At 44.9% G+C, this 20,438-nt stretch overlaps 2 protein-coding genes across 3 annotated transcripts in view; one reads left to right on the top strand and one right to left on the bottom strand.

The window, feature by feature from the left end:
- QPCT (glutaminyl-peptide cyclotransferase) lies at positions 2,173-19,820 on the bottom strand. 2 transcript variants are annotated; one of them, XM_021390738.1, is made up of 9 exons: positions 18,266-19,807; positions 17,210-17,347; positions 14,870-16,021; positions 11,123-11,269; positions 8,708-8,989; positions 6,051-6,227; positions 5,092-5,191; positions 4,515-4,631; positions 2,173-2,580 (listed from the first exon to the last, which is right to left on the bottom strand). In XM_021390738.1, exons 3-9 carry the CDS (start codon positions 14,966-14,968, stop codon positions 2,435-2,437), a joined length of 1,068 nt encoding a protein of 355 aa, XP_021246413.1. In that variant the 5' UTR covers positions 14,969-16,021; positions 17,210-17,347; positions 18,266-19,807; the 3' UTR covers positions 2,173-2,434. The 2 variants fall into 2 exon arrangements, with proteins under 2 accessions (XP_021246413.1, XP_021246414.1); XM_021390739.1 differs by lacking the exon at positions 2,173-2,580 and adding an exon at positions 2,590-4,418 and having other exon boundaries at positions 17,210-19,820.
- PRKD3 (protein kinase D3) overlaps positions 19,948-20,438 on the top strand; it is a 42,555-nt gene continuing 42,064 nt past the window's right edge. The window contains exon 1 of the mRNA XM_021390727.1: positions 19,948-20,041. The gene's annotated coding sequence lies outside the window, so the exon portion shown is untranslated. The remainder of the gene's footprint in view (positions 20,042-20,438) is intronic.

Here is a 20,438-nt window from a genome sequence, read left to right as displayed (position 1 = left end):
TTCTACCTGCTCGTTCTGCTTTGGCTTAGCAGCAGTGAGGACCCATCTTGTACCATGTCTTTATTGACAGCTTTTGGGGCTTTAGAGTCATAGTAACATGGGTGTTGAGCTAGTGTACATTTTCCATCCAGCAGTTATTTTTCAAATGAATGACAGGTCGTTTAAGTTGCCAGGATGATGACCCTCCTCTCTTCTAAAAATGGCAGCTGTGTGCCTCTTGAAGGAAACCCTTTCTGGGCCTCACGTGCGGTTAGAAAGGAAAGAAAAATGCCCCTTTTTGTGTTGAGAACCACTGAATCTTATTACAGCAACCCCTATGTCATTTCTTTGAACTGAGTGAACTGAAGAGAATGGCACGCTCAGGCAGTTAGGAGCTTCTGACAGTATTGGCGTGCTGGACAATTGCTTCAAGCTGCATCATTACAATACAGTTTCAACTCACTGTAACAGATTTTAAAAAAACTGGGCTTTCCCCAGTTTAAACAACCCTTGGGTCTCATGTTTCTTAATGAGGCCCATTTTAAGTTAACCTTCAAATTCTTGAAGAACCAGAGTAGCAGTGTGCGCTGCACGTGCCTCATGAATTTTTCAAAGCACAAAGTACCTAAAATCACAAACTCTTGTCTCAGATTTCTGTATATAGCTATGTTGCAATCTGTTTTGTTTACTTACATTGCTCAGTGTGTTCCAGTTACAGAAGGTGGCTATTTATAATCTTAATATGAGGGGCTGAAGAAGAGATTATGATTACAAATAGTTCAAGTAACTTTGATGTACTCATATGAATGTGCAGTTATATTTAACTGGAAAGAAACACATCTGACCCATTTTTAGACCTTTATTTGTATTCTACTTTGGAATTTTCATACACAGCAGAAACATTTCTCACAAACAGGAAAACAATGGGAAACATAAAATGCTTTTTTTTGCTTTATCCCAAGCACCAAAGACAGATCAATTTTCATTTTCAGGCTGTTGCATAATAGTAGCATTTAACAAATTTGCATTGCTGTAAATACATGTTTCTATTGGAACTTTGAAATACATATGTAAATATTTCACTTAGATTCAGAAATCTTTGCTTTAGGAAAATGGTAAAATACTAAAACAGAAATTACATCTGATGTGCCTACAGCTTCACAGCTTATTTCCTTTTCTAAACCTCTGTGTCCAGGATAGAACTTTCTAATGGTGGAAGTTTGAAACAGGGAAATACTGACTTTATCTTCTACCAGCTTGATTGATTGATTGATTGATTATTATATTGTTTGATTTTTTTTCAGGTGTCCTCATCTTTTTCTCCCCACAGGAAGCCACAATTCCGTAGGTAGCTTTTGAATACTGTTGTTCTGGCTTCTCCTTTTAACTGATGTTGTTACAGGTAGATTTGTGCCACCATAGTGCTACACTAAGTGTACTGAACAATTCCAGTAAGAAATGTGCAAGCTGAGGTTGTTAGAGTGGTGAGTATCTTCTTCTGATAGAGGCTGTGGCTTGTCCTGGTTTTTGATGTCATCTTCTCAGTCCTGTACTTACTTCAGTTTTTATAGATAGCACTTTGCTTTTAAAATGATACCTACATAAAACTGCAGTTTCTAAAATGATCACGTTCATAGTTTGGCTACTTCTGATGTAATCTATATTACAAACAGTTTTCCTATTATTTTGAGTCAAATTGTGAATGATTCTGAGGTGCACAAACACTGTTTGAGTTTGGTCGTTGTTCCTACATAGCTCCTGTTCTGTGTGCAGCTGAAGCACAATTGAAGTCGCCACAGCCCTCCCTGCTGCTCTCACTCCCCACAACGCTTCTCCATCAAAAAGTATCCGGGCACAATTGGGATAAAATTGATTTTGTGCTATGTCTTTGTTTCCTGGTGGCCCTGCAGCCTTCCCCTTCAGTGAAGAAGAGGAGAGAACAGAGAGAGTAATCAATCTCTTTTATGTGTCAGGAGTTCTAGCAGCTGATTTCACAATGATGTGATTTGGTTCAGCCCAGAGCGAAGTTTGTTTTAATGTGATTTCAGCCTTTTTTGATAATGTGTTACAAATTTCCGTTGCTGAAGACTGCCAGAGTTGGTAACACTCTGTAAAAAAAACTGGAGCTGAACACGTGTGGAGGCATTTCCTGCTGGGATCTTAATGTGTGACATAAAAACAGTGATAACTGTGTGGGAAAATTCTGGAATTTTATTTTGGTTTATTCAGAGGTAAGATGTTGAAAGATCACAATATTTCTGGGCTGAAACTAGTTCTTATTTAATGCCATCATTTATTTATATGGAATGTTGAGCCAGGAACAACAGAATCAGTAATCAAAGAGCTATCACCGTATTCTGCTTTGTTTCAGTGCTCTCTGATGTAATTAAATAGCAAAAGTGAAGGTGGGCAAACAACATTCAAAATGGAGCATGATTTGCAGCCAAGATGTCTGTCACAGGTTTAGATATTCCAGTACAAAGACCTGGAGGATTTTGCTGAGGTTCTCAATAGTGGTTTGGTCAAGGTTTTCTTCAGTGTCCTCCATGGTGTGCCATACTTCAGGAAAAGGGGATGGGATCAGATGTAGGACTGGAACCCCTACGAGAAACAAAGTGGAATTTGGAAACAACACAGGAGAACCTCTGTTAAGTTGATACATCACCGCCTAATGACAGTCAGATAACTACTCAGTTCACTTTGTAGAGGAGTGTATACCACTGCAGTCCTTCTGCAGTCTTGTTGTTAAGTCTGTGGCTACAACCCATGTGTTTCACTATTTGTTTCCTAAAATCGATACCCTCCTTCAAGCACTATTTTTTTTTAAAGCATCTGCAGCTAGTAGTTGTACTGTGATACCTGGCCTGTTTGTTTTTCCTGGATCCGATCCATCGTAGTGGTTAACGTTTTGTTTAGAAGCTGGAGAAGGGCAGAGAAACCACTGCAGCTCCCAGTTACTGTGTTCTTATGTCAATTTTAGGATTCATCACCTTTTTGAAGCAGTTCTTAGTCCTTTCCTTTAGTGGTAAATTTGGATGCCTGTATTTTTCTCCCAGAAAACAGAACCACTGTTATCTTCAGATAAAAAGATTTATACTTCTAAGGGATTTTATTACTCTATGTGTATGTGTATGCGTGTGTGTATATATATATATATATATATATATATGTAAGCCACCAGTATGTTGATACATGATGCGACTTCTAGGTGAAAGGATTTAACTCGTTCTGCTGTTTCCTGATCCTTCTTTCAGGGCAGTGGTGGAGCACTGTTTCTCTCCAACATCTTTCCTGTTTCACTTCTTTGCTGTGAAAAATGAAGGACTCACGGAGCTGAAAATCCATTGAGCAGGAGATTCTAAGTGCAGCTCAAGTGAAAGGAGCACTCACTCAGAAGAGGAGAGGTGTGACTGCTCTTGTCTGCTTCCAGAGCTGTACGCTCATTCTGCATTACTCAGTAGTTACAGATCACAAGCAATGGTAAACATAGGATCTGGATTTGGAAGTATCTCCATCCTTTTCCTATGTAGATACACAAGTTCAAAGCTGAGTCTTACTTTCCTTTTTGCCTTGTCCTTCTCTAGCAATACAACTATTGTAGTCCTTGCTGTACGATGGATAGCTTCAACTAGAAGAATGTGATATATTTGCTATCCTTCTGTGGCTCACCTTAGTTTAGAAGGTGCTGTACTGAGTACTTGAACTGAGGAGACATCAAATCCGCATCTTGCACTTGGGCAAGAGCTTAAATCACCAACCTGTGGCTGTGCAAGATGGGTAGCTCTAGCATAACTGCTTTCTCTTTCTTTGGTTACCTCCCAAAAGAAAAAAAAGAAAAGAAAGAACATGGTGCCAGTGGTGTAGGTGTCTGCTGGGAGAGATCTCGGGTGGGGAAGATTTGAGGTATGTGCCTAATGCACGTTAGGCATATTGTGTCCTTTGCTATTCTCACTGGTCACTATATGCACCTTTCCCATCCCTCAAGCTTTCAAATTTTCAACTTTTTTTTCAGAATTCCAAGTTGTGGAATCTCTAGTAAACGAAAGAGTCTAACTTGAATATGTGAGCTTTTGCAGGAGTCAGTACCTTCAAATTTAAACAGGTGATGATGAGCATTACTGTAAGTTTGCCGAAAGGTCTTTAGAGGCTTACGTGATCTTTGCAAATGCAGCCCTTGAGTGTGTCTCGCTGCTTCTAGAAATGGTAACCAGCTGGCTGGTGTGCTGTGTAGCGATAGCTCATTGGATCAGTTACTCATCTTTGTGGAACACTGTACCGCTGGCAGAAATTTCCATTATTTCTATGCCATTGGAGCTATGCACATACAAAATGATGGTAAGGATGGTTCTATCTATCTCTGCTTTTTCTCTGTGTGTTTCAAAGCTATCACTCAGCCTGCGTAACGTTGGATTTTGAAGCCTCAACCTGGAGCAAATAGGCTGGAAAAAACAAGTTGATATGCATCTGCTTATCTACTAAATGGAGCGTTTGTTACTGAACTTGTCTTTTAAAAGACATATTAGAACTGCCAGTACCTCTTAATAAAAATGGAACATGGTCATCTTCAACCAAGCCTCGATGTACGTTATTCTGGAAATACTGTGTTTCATCAAGGTGATTCTTCAACAGATTCATGCTGTGTAGCTTCTGCTCTGTAATTCACAAAGGGAAGTGACTGTTAGAGCTTTTGGACAGTATGAGGCACATTAGCACACATGAACTATTTTTCCTCTCTTGTGGAAGCTTTTTCTATCGAAGAAGAAAAAGGAGCTGGTGGCTGTCTTTTGCATTTGTTTAGTACTTGGAAGACCCCAAGACTGGTGCTGTTACCATTGATTTACAGAAGTGAGAACTAAAAGAAGCGAAGTGGATCTCAAGAGTCACAAAGCGGCCATCAGAATCATGGTTTCCAAGTGTCTGTGAATCATAGTAATTTTATTAATTAAACCTGTATGAAGATATCAATATTGAAGATGCACCAAATTTAACACTTGCATTAATAAATATTAGAACTGTAAACCAGAAAAGTAATGTAATTTTACGTGGCTTTCTCCTTTGAAAATTATATCCTAAATTTTCAAATTAATCAGGAGCCCTTGCCCCTCTCCTTACCAATTGCTTGAAGCCTTTGAAACCATCGGACAGTGTTTGGAAAATAATTGGGGAAGACGGGGTTTGGTGCACCAATTAAATCCAGTAGTACCAGCAGGTCCTACAGAAGAAAGAATTTTTAACAAAGAATTCTTTAGGTTACCCATCACCACCACCAGCAGCAGCACTGAAACCTCTTGGTTACTGCATAGATCATGACTGGGTCTTTGATAGCTCCTGCCAAAGATCTGGCTTTTCTATCACAGTGCCTGAGAAGAACTCATTAGCTGAGCCCTACTCAAACCCAATGCATTTTGCTGCCTTTCAGAGGAGGAGGGGGACAGACTGTTTGTCCGGTCCTCATTCTGACACAGGCTTTGTTGCTTTGTTTACAATCTCTGTTATATCCCTTTAAAAGAAAGACTATGTTACATGGGGAGAAAAAAGAGGAAATTACTTCTTCCCTGGAGAACAGCATCTGTCAAGGGAAAGACATGAGTCACAAGATAGAGTGACTGAAGGAAAGTGGCTGAGCAATGAGTTGGGAAACCAGAAGGGAGGAGATGACAAAATGTTTGTAGGAATCAAAGGGCAACCCAGAGAGCTTGCTATAACTCTGAGATGTCTGACACCAAGGCTGAGCTAGGGGAGATTTTTTTTTCAAAGAATCATATGAGTTCTGTACTCTTTACTGTTCACTTTGAACAATCTCTTTTGGAGGAGGTAGGTCCCCAGTTTATACTGTAGTTAATCTGAATATTGTAGGTTTTTTTCTATAACTCCTCATACTTGCAATTGAGAAGATCTGTGCAGTCCACCTGAAAAGCTCTTGCCAGCTCTGTATTTTAACATGTCTAAATTTTCAACAAGTTTGCCCCAATTAATTTAGGTGAGGTTCTTGGTTTCTTGGGAATTTGGCTTAATAGAATATTAAAGAATTGCAGCTTGCTATTACTCATTATGGAGGTGAAGACACTTACCATGCCCTGAAGTTGATTTGTGGTGGTTGAACCTGGTGGATGTGGAGTAGATACCATTTTTTGAGCCAAGTGTTGAGATCCATAGAGAGAATCAGAAGGGGACCACCGGACAAAAGCTTCTTCTCCATCAAAAAAGATAAGCTGAAGTGAAAGGTCTGGTCTTGATGTTGAGCTCGTCTGTTGGAAGAAGTAAAAGGCGACAGAACTGATTCTGGCCAGAGCATTGTGTAAAGGAGGAATACTGCAGTCAGATAAGCCCCTTTGGTACGGGTGCATCTTCAGGGTACCGTATGCAAGCCTTCCTATGGCCATTAATCTCAAACATGTCATGGTGACATAGTGGTAGCGATCAGTTATTATTATTAATCTAGTAATGACACATCCCCAGCCTGGCATGATTTTTGGTTCTGGTTGAAAGTTTTATTTCTGACTTTAGCGGATGTGAACTGAGTATTTTGAGACAGGTCTGCAAAACCAGGACATCATTTCAAACAGCAGAGGAGACATATCAGCAACAGCACCTGAGGTGAGCGCTAATACTGTGTGACAGTGCCACAAAGGAATAGTATTCCTGCTACAATTCTGCATCAGTGGAGGTGAGTTATGAAAGGTTCATGATTCACTGAGGGACAAAGAGCAGTCAGTCATGAGAATGATCGTTTCTTCTCCTTCAGGGAGACTTACAGCCACCCAGGTAAATTTACCCTGAAACCAAAGAGAGAGGAGTAGGTGCGCCCTTCCTCTCTGGCCACCAGCAATAATCACAACAATGAAAACTGTTGAGAATATGTATGTGATTAATGTATTTAAGGTCACAAAGGAGGCATCTGTGTGAAATTCCTTCTCAAGGCAGAAGGAACTTTTTTTTTCTCTGTTTACTAACTGAAGCCTTGTTTGCTCTGGCAGCGTTTCCTAATAACATACAGCATGGCTCAACCCGGCTCAGCTCCACTATACGAACAGCGCTGGGAACTGTGATCTTGGCAGTTGCTGTGAATATTTTAACCCCTCTATGAATATTTTTTTCTTCAAGTGAAATTGCATGATGTGGTTAAAAAGGTGGGGTCACTGGCAGCGGTCATGTCCTGTAATGGCCACAGTTCCCAACTGGCTGGAGCTGATCCAATACAAACAATAGAGTACAAACCTCTATAAAATGTCGCTCACGTAGGCAAGATGACTATTGATTACGCTCACAGCGATGAATGGATTTTTCTAATGGCACTGCCTTGCTGCCCTTTGTCCTTAGCACGGGACAGAGCTCTTCTGATAGTAGTTGTTTTGCATTATGTTTTGGAGGAAATGGTGTTAATACCATCTGAATTTTAGAAAGCAGTACTTGTAATTATTATTACTGCTTAACGTGTTCCTAGATCTGGATAATGTAAAGAGATCTCTTTGCCCTTATAATTTTAAAGCTTATTCTTGTATAACTGAAGAAACATCAGGATAAAGATCACAGTTTCAAGTATAAATAGATTTGGCTGAAAGCATACCAAAGACTGTTACGCTGCTGTGAGCAGAGCAAAAAGGTCACTGCTAATGGATTAAGCAAATGGGTCCCAAAGCATATTTTGTTAATGGGCTGTACGAGTGATGGTCTGTGCAAAGTAATTGGATTGCTTTTCTGTCAAGTGCTGTCATCTTAAAGAAAACTTAATCAGGAAATAATGTATTACCTGCCAAAAAATCCAATCTTTAAATCAGCATACCGGTTGTTCCATAAGTAATAGGCGAACTTAGTCTAAATGAAGCTTCTAAATGAAGTCTGCATGTGTTTACAGAAGTGCTTCATTTTGTGGCTAAAGCCCGTGGCATATCCTTAATCTTTCAATTTTTAAATATTCTAATGTCAGAAGGCACCAGATCAGTCCTGGAGACAACTGCCAGTCTCAATACCTGAACAGAGTGCATTCCAATAGCTTGCAAAGCATTTGAGAAGGCTTCCTGTGGAAATCTGTTGGCGTTTGGGGAGTGTTCTGTAAGTAGTAATTACCGAGCCGGTAGATGGCACTCGTAAGTCTGTGAAATAGCTCGGAGAGATTTTTGTGCCCAGCAGTGGTAGTGCCTGGAAGCAAATTTTCCTGTGATCAGAGACTGATAACGTGATCGTGTTACTTGTCTGCATTCCCCTACTCAGATTGCTGCCGTTCATCTAATAAATAAACGATTAAAACTGATAAAGGAAAACAGGAAGAAAACGTTGAAGTTGTTATGAGCTGTGGGCCCATACATGACTCCTGCACAGCAATCAGTTCAGCTGCCTCCCAGTACAACAGGGAGACTTTAAAAATGCAACATTCAGAAAGAAACCTAGTGCTTTACTCAATAGGGTAGGAACGTCTGGATAGGATTCTGTGCTTTTTACGCATAAAGCAGAATTATATCTCATTAAGTCTATTAAATGTGTTTTCCATGTGTAAATTGCTTTTGTATAGTGTATATAAGATACTCACGCTTTGCATGTGAGTTTCTAATGTTACCATGTGCTAAAGCAGTAGGTACAGATCTCTGTTCAGTTCCTCTGGAATACAATGGGAATTTTCCTATAGGCACAGTGACAAGAGAATCAGACACAGGCCAAAGGGGAGGGCATGAAAATGCCCTCAGGTCTATTGCTGTTGCAAAACCACATGCGAACAAACCAAGCCAATTACCTGGATGGACTGAAGCTTGTTGTCCAGGGCACGTGCCAGCTCCAGCATCATGGCACAGGGCACAGCCGAGTCGGTTGCTCCCACAAACACTCTCCCGTGCCACTGTGGGCCAAAGAACTTTGAGTCGTAGTGGCAAGCAAGGACCAGGTGGCGCTTTGCAGAGGGGTTGAGAGTGCTGATGATATTTGAAAATGTTTGATAACCATAGGGTGTGTACTTCTGAAAGGTATCTTCTTCAATTTCCCAGCCAGCCTGTAGCCTTTGAAGGCGCTGCTTGATGTGCTGCAATTAAATATATATATATATATATCAGCTGAATATTGCTGGAGAAAAGATACTGCAGACAAATTATCAGTAGCTAATTAGCAGTAGTGGCACTGAAGCTTATTTCTGGTGTTTTTAATAGATTACTCTTATAGCAAAAATGATAATAATCATGTCACTGTATAAAATAAAATAAGCACCGTCCTCTCTGCCTTAGCCTACCCTCTGACCAGCCCACTCACTTTCCATCTCTCCATTTTGTCCCTTGTAGTTGGAGTCTTGGGAGCACTTAGAGTGATCGCCCATCAACACGACGTATTGAGGTGCTGGCCTCTGAAGTCTCCAAGCCAGACTTTTCCAGGGGTAACCAGGATAGAGACAAGGTTTGCCTATTCAAACATACACTCACTTGTGTCTGTGAGTGTCAAAACTGGCTGCAGAGAACTTGTGGCTATTTTGGCAATTGCTATGTATAGACTCCATAAATAAAATATTGGTTTTTTTTTAAATTATTATTATTTTTAACTTCTAAGAGAAAACTGCCTTTCAAGTGGCACAAGTTGCTTGCAAGGCTATAAAAGACAGTCTGATACCTGTCAGATACAGAATAAATGAAGCATTTCAGAATGTCTTAAAAATGATATAAATAAAATAATAAAAAATTGACAGAGCGAACCTAAATAAAGGATGATTCATTTTAGGTAGCTTCATGCTAAAGAGATTAAATCTAACTACCCGGGCTGCACTTAGTACAGAGTTCTGACTGGCTCTTATTAGAGGGCCATCTCTGTTGAGCAACTGATTTTTATGGGTCCCTAGAGTGCTTCTTCAAGGCAGATTCCTCTCTCTCTAAATAAACATTAGCAAAAGCCACTAAGGGGACAAAGAAAATAGACTTTGAAGACTTGTCCAGCTCTCAGTGAAGTCAGTGAGAATGCTGCCATAAATTCTGTGCTAGAACAAACTTCCATTTTGATTGTGGTCACCTTCTGGAAGCTTTTACGGCATCATATGGTCTACCCGCTATCTGTAGGCAGAGCAAAGGACTTCTGTTATGGATGAAGAGGAGTATGTAAGCCCAGGTGAAGTTCCCACTGTGTGCTATCTATGACTGGAACTGCGCTGTCCCTTCCAGGAGTCTGATGTTTTTCTATGCCTCAGGGGAGGATTTTTTTTTTCCTTTGGTGGGAGTCTACTTCAATATGTGCTGTTACCTTGTAACAGGATGATCCATTTTTAGAACATAATTTGTGGTTTTCTACTCCAGGCTGTGTCCTTGTGTTTGTTCTTTTTTTTCTTACTTTTTCCACTTTCGGATGGATTCCTTCTAGTGTATCACTAGGAAACCACAAAACTAAATCTATAGAAACAACAAGCATAAAAAAGCTGCATTTTCCTCATCTACCATTTGCAGAGTGGCAAATAGGCTTGCTGTAGTTAGGGGTATCTTGGAGCTGTCGTTTCCTAAAGGGTAGATGATGGTTCGTGAGATGTTGTAAATGCCTTCTAGTGAACTGGACCGTGCCAGTGCTTCAGTTTCTGGACTGGCTGATGTAAGTAGGAGTGGCTATGGCACACAACCCTGGAGATGCCTGCACCGTGAGAGCCTGCTCATGCTGAAACCTTGTGGCTGAAGCACAACACGCTGGAGCTCTCACCAGCGTGGGACCAAGTATGGTATGGCTGTGTTAGCCCAGCAGAACCACACTGCTGTGCTGCCCATCCAGGCTGCCCGCCAGCGTGGGCCTCTCTGATACTTCTTAGGCTCCCCTGGATGGATGAATCAGCACTATCAGAACCTCTCCAAGAAAAAGAGTGGGGGCGTATAGGATTCCAGATGTTTGAACCACCAAAATCCTGTTCATGTGAGGAAATAGACAAGCACTGTCTTGGTTTTGTACTTTGGTTACCAGACCTGGGGTGAGCTTCTTAATTTGAAACCTGAAGTTAATCTTTCCTCTAGCCATGCAGCCCTGGGAAGTAATGCTAGCTGAAGTGCAGGCTGTATCTTGTAGGCACTGCACAGTCTACACCAACATGAGGATCGGGTTCATCTACTGCCTGAGAGGAACATGTCTCTGTGGTCCCTAAAGGCTTTACCAGAATATAAAGAACAGGTGTGCATAGAGGCTTTCAGGACTGTTTCATTACCTGCCGTACGGCGTAATTTCCTGGTGATCCTGGGTATCTTTCTATCAGGATGGGGCGCAAATCGTTCTCCCACATTTCAGTAACATCTGTTTTTTCCGCAACTTTTTGGATAGCATCAGAATGTAAAATACTTGGTTGGTGAGAATACTGTAGAGAAAAAGGAAAGACTGCTGCAACCGGACTATTTTAACCATATTACTGGACATTTTAACCATAGTTTTCTTCAGAATTACGGTAAATGATACTTCAGTATAAGGGGCTATTTTGGTTTACTGACGAAGTTATTTTAAGAAAAGGTTTTCTGACAAAAATAATTTTAAAAAAAGACATTTTTAGGTTCTGTGGCTTTTCTAGCTCTGATTTCTGTATAAAATAAACTAATACTAAGAACATGGGAGAAATGTTTACCTGCTAACCAAACTCAACCTTTTGCTGGGTTCTCTTTTCTGTTATCTTAATTATACATATTCTACAGTCATGTCCCCAACCGTGCCTCCTTCAAGTAAAGATTTCTTTGTGATGAACCTGGCAAGCCTTATTTTAGTAGCGATAATGTTTAGCTTTATGGTCTGCCCGCATTACGGGGCACAGCACTGTGAAGAAATGCATCAGCCAGCTCAGTCCCAGAAGAGTGGAGCTGTCGTGGCTCTGCCTGCAGTGGTGGTGTTGGTGTGACTGCACGGTGCAATGCAGCTCGTTCAGAGCATGATAGGATACACATCAGTGTTGTTAGCCTTGGGTTAACCACAGAAGTGGCAACTTCTCTCCCATGATGACAGCCGGTCGTGCTAGCTAATTCCCAAGTGCTCTGGCTTCTTTTCTCTTGCTTAGGGATGATCCTTTGGTTGTATCTGAGATGACCTAGAATATCTTTGCCAGATGACCTGACATATCTTTGTGGGGCTGGCAAATGCATCACGGATGAGCCTTGTGATGTTTTGGAGCGGCAGCTGAATGCCATGCGGGAAATCCAAGGACATCTCAAATGCTCTTCGGGCACCAGGTTTGAACCTACTCAGACTCCAGCTGTTGTCTTCTCAGGAACTTCCTGAGCCACTCTTGGTTTCATAGATACACATGATAGGTACTATCATAGGATATTTGTATCCTACCCATTCCATATTTCTGTCAATGGGAATTCCTTCTGGTTCCCTCTCTCAGTGAGATACCCTGCTGTGTTCTCTCACGCTTTGCTCAGAACTGCTGTACAGGGTTGATCAAACTTGCCATCCTTCAATCTACCCTGTGTACCTCATCTTTTTTTCAGAAAATGAAAGGGAGAGAAACGGGAGCAGGAGACAACCACAGCTTATAGTATAGGAGAATGGTATTTTCTATTTTATTCTTTCCTGTCCTACAAATGCTTAACTGTGGAGTTGCTTTTGGGCTGCTGTTGCATTGAGCTGATGTCTTCTTAGATGCATTTACTCTCACTTCAGCACCGAACATGTTAACAAAAAAATTTTTAAATCATTCCTCCTCCTTCCCTGCTTCTTCATATGCATCACTTCATTTCTGTCTGAAATGACTGCAGAAACTCATTCCTTACCTGGTCAGCAAGCGTGCTGACCTTGGGACCTTCTGCACTTCCTGTAATCACCCTTTATCTTAATTACCTTGACAGACAAATATGATTTAAAAAAAATAAAGTTGTTGCCTCACAACTTGTCATCTTTCCTCCTTCATTTGTCTGTGCTCAGCAAAGTAGGCACCAGCACAGCCATTTTCTGGACTTGACTATACATTAAGCATTTAATTCTCCTCGTTCCAATCTCCCAGCTGTTATCCATGTAAGGACCATTCCATATACATAGAAAAGGCAAAGGCAAGAGGAAGTGTTGTCAGAACTGCTCTGCTTAGGAGGAGAGAGGAAATGTAGAACTGCACACTTTAAGAGCAGGAAGGACATCTGAAGAAGCAAAGGGCTTGGTGAGGATGCTGAATGGTGTCCAGCTGATAGCAGTAGAGCTTCCCTGGTAGCTGTGGTCACGGAATCACTTTGCAAAGAAACATTTTTGTTATAGTACAAATGTATGAACATGCTTCAGAAGAAAGGAATACATTCCCATTCATAATAGTGGAAATATGTTCAAATCTGGGAAATGAAAGGAGTAACAAAGGCGTTCATGAAGTAAAAGAGGAATGGAGCGAAGTGTGTCAGTGCCTCATTCCTTGGGATTGCTCAGTCTTTGTTCGCTGCAGGGCTGCAGCAGAGCAGTGCATTTGTGGCAAGGCTGCTGCTGAGCCTTCGGTGCTAAGCTGCACAAATGGTGAGACTTCAGCTTCTACCAGCCGCCCGCGCTTATCCTGCTGATTTGAGAACCTTCTGGCTTGGTGCCAATGGAAGCTTTCTTCTCCTGAGAACTAGTTTTGTGACCTGGTTCCTCCTCCCTGTGAGAGCAAGAGGGAGTGGGCTGTGCAATCCCGAGACCTCCAGCTTTTGGCTCATGCTTCCCTTCGGGGGGAAAGGAGCAGAATTTGCCAAGGGCTGAGAATCTGATGAGAAAGAGGAAGTGGTTCCTGGTGGGTGTGCCTGCCGGGGCCAAGGAGTTCGGGTGCCATGGTTCTGTGGTTGGTGGGATTACATTGTGAGGAAGCAGCTTGGAAGGTTCAGTGGCACGAAGTGCAGAGTGTGTCACTGCGGCTGAGGGGGCTGCAAAGCGAGCGCTGGGGCTGCACAGCTGTGCACTGACTGCCACAGCTGAAGGTCTGCCTCACTTACACAGTCTTACAGGCATGCATGGATAGGGACTCCAGCACCTATTTTAAGAACGTAGATTCTGTATATTAGATAGAAGTTATATATATGTATATATATAACTGTGTGTAAATACATACACAGAGAGATAACACAAGTAGAACATAATGACAACATTTCTCCTGGCTTTCAAAATTAAAACCCACAACCTTTGTTGAATGGGCAGTGAATGATATCAAGGGGAAAGTGAACTAGGACTGAACAGGAGTGACTGGGAATGTGTGAAGGTTGTCCTGGCTGTGGCTGAGGGGTGCAGAGAGCACCATGTGGGGTCAGTGGGGCTCCGCAGTTCCAGATGAGCACTGAGTGCAGCTCTCCTACAGACACCCAGGAGCGGGGCCTAAAGGAATACGATTCTGTGATTCTCTAATTCTCCTTTTTGAAACCCATGAACGCTTTAATTCAATGGAAGTCACTGTTCTGTGATCAGCTGTGTTCCATGTGATTTTGTTCATTAAGAAGCTATGCTGGCATTTTGTAATCAGCCACTGAGAGTTGCACAGAGAAACAGAGGCTTTACCACGTTGTTTCCTCAAGCATTATCCCAAGACTTCTTTTTTCACTACTTCACACAGCGTTTTAAATGAAGAATAATACAGTGTGGCCCTACAAGATATTGAAATACTGTATCCTTTCAAAATACTTATGCAGTAGGCATCACCGCGATCCCGTCCTCTTTTTCCCAGCTCAGCGTGAATCCTCTCGGGAAGAGCTGCTCGTTCACTCCATAGCGGCGTTAGGTCTGACGGGGCTCCGGGAGCGCAGCCGCGGGATGCAGCCGCTACCACGGCACCGAGCGCCTCCCGCCCCGCCTCGCTGCCGGTACCCGGAGCGGGGGCAGCCGCCGCCCCTCACCTGCGCCCACCCCGCCCGGCGCGGTGCCCCCGGCAGCGGGCCGAGGGACAAAGGACAGACCCGCGAGGCGGCGGAAGAGAACACTGCGGCCCGGCCCCGCCCGACCCGACCCGACCCGACCCGTCCCGACCCACCTTCTGCAGCGTCCAGCCCGCGTCGCTCGCCCGCCCCTGCGCCGGGAGCAGGCAGGCGGCGGCGGCGGCGAGGCAGAGCGCCCCGGCCAGCCCCGCCATCCCCAGCTCTGCGGCGGGGCGGAGGAGACGGGCAGTGCAGGGGAAGCAGCGCCGGAGGCTGGGCGGGAGGGAAGGAGAGAGGGAGGGAGTGAGGGAGGTGGCCGCGGCAGCACCGGGCTCCTCCCGGCCGCGGCCCCGCCAGGAGGCTCGGAGGGGTCGGGCTGGACGGGGCTCTGAGCGGCCTGACTTAGCTGTAGGTGTCCCTGTTCATTGCGGGGGAGCTGGACCAGATGGCCTTTAAGGGTTTCAACTCAAGCGGTTCTATGGTTCTACGAAGCAAAATACGTGCCGAGGTGAAATAACGCAACAAGCCAATTAAAATGATGAAAACAAGCAGGCGAGCTTCTCGGCACAGGAGTCCTTTAGGTCAGACGGTATCACTGTCCTTGCCTGCACTCTCGTACAAAACATCTGACCTTTGCATCACAGAAATTCCACGGAAAGTCTCCAATTATTACATTACTCTTAATGCTCAGGCAAACCTCAGAGGAGGTTCAGGTTGGCTATCAGAGAAAGGTTCTTCACCAGTGGGTGGGCCTACTGGCACCAGTGTCTACTGGCACAGGCTCCCCAGGGTGGTGGGCACGGCCCCAGTCCTGGGCAAGTACAAGGAGTGTCTACAGGAACTCTCAGTTACACGGGCTCATTTTTAGATGGTTCTGTGCGGAGCCAGGAGTTGGACTCGATGATCCTTACAGGTCCCTTCCAACTTAGGATATTCTGTGATTCTATGATTCTATGCAACCAAAAGGAAAAAAAAAAGTCAAAATGAAGGCAGAAATAAAGTAAGGAGGAGGAGCGATCCTCTTGCTGCTCTTCAGCCTCATTCTGAGACACCACATCCTGAAAGCGCAGTTTGGTAAGCATTCAAAGTGCCTGTGAGGCTAATAGCAGGGAAGCAGAGCCATTTGTCCATTTGCAGACCTTTGAACCAGATCCACAGATTTCCTAGAAAAGCTGGTGGCTCCGCTGCCCGGTGGACAGATGGACTCGCTGCAGCTGACAGTCTTACTGCTGAGTCAGCACCCTTGTAAGCTGATGCCAAGAATGTGGCTGTAACCAAGATTTCATAGATGGGGAAATAGCAAGTTAGTGTACAGGAATGCTATTTTTCCCCACAGAATTCCATACATTATCTTTGTTAGGAAATCATTCCAAATGTAAAACCAAGTCACCACTGGGTAGGGAGAAACAGGCAATCATTTCATCACCAAGAAAGAGCAGGGTGGGTTACAAACAGTGGCAGCAGCCTCTCAGGCAAAAGCCCACCGACCCAAGTGACAGCAATCTGAGGGAAGTTCACGCTGAGCATCAGGAAAAATTTCTTCTCCGAAAGAGTGGTCAGGTGTTGGAATGGGCTGCCCAGGGAGGTGGTGGAGTCGCTGTCCCTGGAGGCGTTCAAGAAACATTTAGATGTGGTACTAAGGGACATGGCTTAGTGGGGAAATATTGGTGGTAGTTTCATAAAGGGATCAAACAGGACGTTCTTAAGCTTTTTTTCCCCCTTTTCCCCCACTCCAATTGTTCAAACCGTCCTGTGCTCACTGTTGGTAGGAACAGGCATACGTGTACCTGCAGTGACAGCTGGGGGAGGGAGGGAAGCGGCAGCACTTCCTGTGCTTTCAGAGCAGCTGTACAAAGAGTGAAATGAGAGGGAGAATTTGCACCAGAGTATTTAGGCAGGGGGCATGGGGGTGGTGGCAGCTGGGAATTGGCTTTTGTTAAAATACGAGTGGAATTGCTCAAGGTCATTGACCTAGGTGTCTCAGCACAGAAGCTGAGAAGGAATAGGGACAGTACTCAGTGATTCTGCTGCCCAATTCACTGAAACCTGTCCTGTTAGCACTTCTGAAGACCTCTCTGCCCTCCCATTTGATTTCCCAAAGAGTTCCCTGTCTCACAATACACAGAAGACAGAGGAAACAAAAAACAATAATAAATCAAAGCATAGCATAAGTCATACCAGGTCACAGCTGCAAAGAGAATTATGTAACTACATTAGAAAAAAATTGTACAGAAGTTAAAAAAAAATTATATGTGATGAACATTTTGTTTTCCAGTGATTTGTAAAGGAGAAATGTGTTGTTCAGTCCTACTCCATACTACCATACTGGAAGGGTGTCAGTGGTTAGCAGCTCTCTGTATTTTAGTCATTGGGTTTATTAACTTGAAAACCATATAGATGTAGCCAGGTGTCATGTAGAGAATATATACGTATATAGGAAGAAAAGCAACCATTACCTGTGAAAACACAATCTGTGAGCTGCTTCTCTCCTGCGCCCGGGCTGATGTGACAGTGCCATCTGCTGAGGTCTGGGAGCACAGCTGGCAGCAGCGGCATGGATGAAGCCTGTGCTTTCTGAGGCTCAGCTCTTGCAGCTAACAGGCGAGAAGAGGAGATGAGAACACAACGTGCCTTGTTGTGTTGTCAGTCCAGCTCATATTTAGTGCCCGAGGTGGGTTGTGCAGGCTGATTTCCAGCACCTGGCAGCCTAACCAGCGGGGGGCTCCCACAAGCTGCAGCAAAGGGCGGTGTGGCTGGTGTCACAAGGTGCCCGAAGGCCTGGGCTGCCCAAGGCTTGGTGCATCCTAAGGGCCTGAGCTGCTGTGCTGATTGAAGGCATGGTTCCATGTTTTTGTAGCCTGCACTAAACTTTTCACTGTTTCTTTGGAGGTGGATGTTAGGACGAAGTTCAGCTGAGGGCTCAAACTGAGATGATGAGGTAATTCAGAGGCACGTCCACATTTCAGGATTTTATCCAAACTAAACTTGAGCTCCTAAATCCTTTTCAGTTCTCCTATATCAAGAGGTAAGGGGCAAAGGGACCGTGAACTGCAGCAACAATTAAATAAACGGGGTGTGGGGTGGTGTTGGGGGGGGAGCAGAAAGGAAAGTTCTTTCTGCAGGCACTAGTGGATCTTGCAGATCTTGCACAGGAACATTTGCTATGCAAGCTCAGTGTCAAAAGTAGTGAAAAATAATCATGGTGGTATAGGCTTATGGAATTTCTCAGACAAATGCACCAGTCAGCTCTCCTAGGACACTGCCTTCTTTGTAACCAAGATAGATGATACATGAATGTTCTGCATATCAGATTGGTGCATAGAAATGAATATATTTTTTCCATTTGCTGACACAATGCTATAGAAGTAATCTCAAACCGGGAAAAAAACGGATGTGTTTTTAGAGTTAAAAAGCAGTTGTTCCAAATGCAGCTTCTCTATATTACCAACGGTGACCCATCTAGAATGAAAAAAATGGGGTTTGAAAAAGTAAATAAATACAGCGTAAGTTACCCATATTTCCTGGCATCCGGCAGCTATAGGAGATAGCAATTAGTAAAGTGCAGCTGGGTTCAGTAGGGAAAGCTCTCCGCGGCAAAAACAAGCTCTGAGACTGATGTGGGCTCTGAAAAAGATGAAGGACTTCAATGAATTCCACAGGAAATCACTAATTATGAGAGTCGCAAACATTTCAAAACAGAGCAGTTGTGTCAGTTGGCACAGCCGGGGCTGGTGCTGCTGTAATGCTGCGCTACGTGAGCACACAGACTCCGCTGGGCACGCACACAGCTGTATGTGCTTCTCTATATATAGCTGCTGACATGCAGAGCTGCTCTCAGATGAGTTTTGCTCAGAGATCTTTACAAACAGAACATTTTCGGAGGCTTCAGGAGTGTTCGTTTAGTAGAAAGTACCGCTGCATCAATACTTAGAACTGTTCGCTTTGGATGGATGCTTTCCCGTGTTCTATAACAAATTGATTTTAACTAATCCATCTTCTGTTCTCATTTATGAAAAAGCAGATAATGCGGCTTAGGGCAGCAAATTGAATGGAGCCAACCCCACAGGATGATACAAAGCCGAGCTTCTCTGCAAAGAAGTATAATCGCTGCGCAGTGGCTGTGGTAATTCCTAATGTCTGTCTGGTAGCATCCATAAATGGCTGCTGTGGGGCTGTTACTCAGATTGCGAGCAGCTTTGAACACTCTGTAGTACGACTCCTGGCTGTGCTAGACATCAGAACTCATGGTGGTGGAGGCGAGCTCTGTTTGTAGTGCCGGTGTGTGGGTGTCCCACCTCAGGAGGAAAAGGGAAATGAAGATTGCTCAGTTATCTGGTGCAGAACTTTGGCAAGAACATCCTCTATTCATGGAATAGCCTCCATTAAAAAGTCCCAGGGTGTTTTTTAGCATTTGAAACCAGTTAAAAGCAGAATTAGCGCTTAGCTGCTATAGTTTTGGTTAAAAGTAGTTCCAGATTTCAGCGAGAGGCTTCAGGCTAATTGTTTATCAAATGAACTCTCTCCAGTGGGAACGCAGGCTTCGTTACACACCATATTAGCTGCACTGCATAATGGTTTGATGCAAAACAGGGTGAAGTAAGCAGAAAGCCTCCACTGAGCTGCAGCGAGTTTTGGGTCAGGCCCCAGGAGCATAAGATGAAGGAAATGAAAAACGTTCGTTACAAACAGCACAAGTGACAAAGCACTAATCTGCTTCTCCATCTTCTGCACGCCGAGCACAGAGCTAGAGTTCTGTGAATTTCTGTTAGCAGCTTCCCTGCCACGCGTGCATCATTTAAACTTCGGCAAATTATGATGATAGTGGATATTGCGCTAAGAGTTGTACGCAGAAATGCAACCAACGCAAGAGGGGAGATGATGGGTCGTCTCAAGCAGGGAGCTTCGGAGCTGGAGCGCAGCTTTGCTTTGTAACCAGTTTAACACAATATTTTCGCTAAACACATGTGCCGGTGAGGCAGAAGCGACACTACCAACACGGAGCAGGACCACGGGATTTGGGTGAGGCAGAGGACGGCTGAGGCACAGCGGCGGGCCCGGCCACCCGCTGAGGCGAGGCAGCAGCTCCCTGCCGGGGGCGCGGAGCGCAGTGAGGGGCCTCACCCGCGCGGAGCCGTTCGGAGCCGCCAGGTCAGCGCGGCGGCGGCGAGGCCGGCGCGATCCGGTGACACACTAGGTCAAGCATTTCCTGTGCAGAGCCGAAGGGCCGCGTCCGAGGCCCCGGAGACATCGCGGCGGGGCTCGCGCCGCGCCACCCGCCGCCCGGAAAGGTGAACCGAAAGCGGCACGGATGCATGGGCGGGGGGGGGGGGAGGACCGCGGGAGGGACCGCGGGGCGCAGCCTGAGCTGCGGCGGGAGGAGCCGCGGGAACGCCACGGGGGCCGTACGGCGCGGGGCCGTACCGCGGCACGGCGGGAGCCGAGGGGGACGCTGAGGAGAGGAGAGGAGAGGAGAGGCGAGGCGCGGGCGGCTGCGGACGCCGAGCCGTCCCGTTAGCGGCTCCGGGCTACCACCGCCACGGGAGAGGAAAGTAACGGAAACTCCGTCGGGCGGAGCGCGCACGCGCCGTCTCGCCGGCTGCTCCCCGCTGGCGGGGGGCGCGCCGGGGGCTGTAGTTCGCCTCCTCGCGGCGCCCCGGGCCGCAGCGGGGTCGCGGGACTACAGCT

This window comes from Numida meleagris, chromosome 3 (assembly GCF_002078875.1).
Source record: "Numida meleagris isolate 19003 breed g44 Domestic line chromosome 3, NumMel1.0, whole genome shotgun sequence".
Taxonomy (NCBI): Eukaryota; Metazoa; Chordata; class Aves; order Galliformes; family Numididae; genus Numida; species Numida meleagris.
The sequence above is the reverse complement of the archived record's forward strand: the minus strand, read 5'-3'. Positions and strand labels throughout refer to the sequence as shown.

Bases quoted from the DNA above. Each gene is read 5' to 3' on its own strand.
- QPCT (XM_021390738.1), bottom strand. From the start codon at position 14,968: ATGGCGGGGCTGGCCGGGGCGCTCTGCCTCGCCGCCGCCGCCGCCTGC. The intron at 11,270-14,869 runs GTGGGTCGGGAC...TTTTCTCTACAG, and splicing joins CGGGCTGGACGCTGCAGAAG to TATTCTCACCAACCAAGTAT. The intron at 2,581-4,514 runs GTACTGGCAGTT...TGTTTCTCGTAG, and splicing joins TGTTCCATTTTTATTAAGAG to GGGTTCCAGTCCTACATCTG.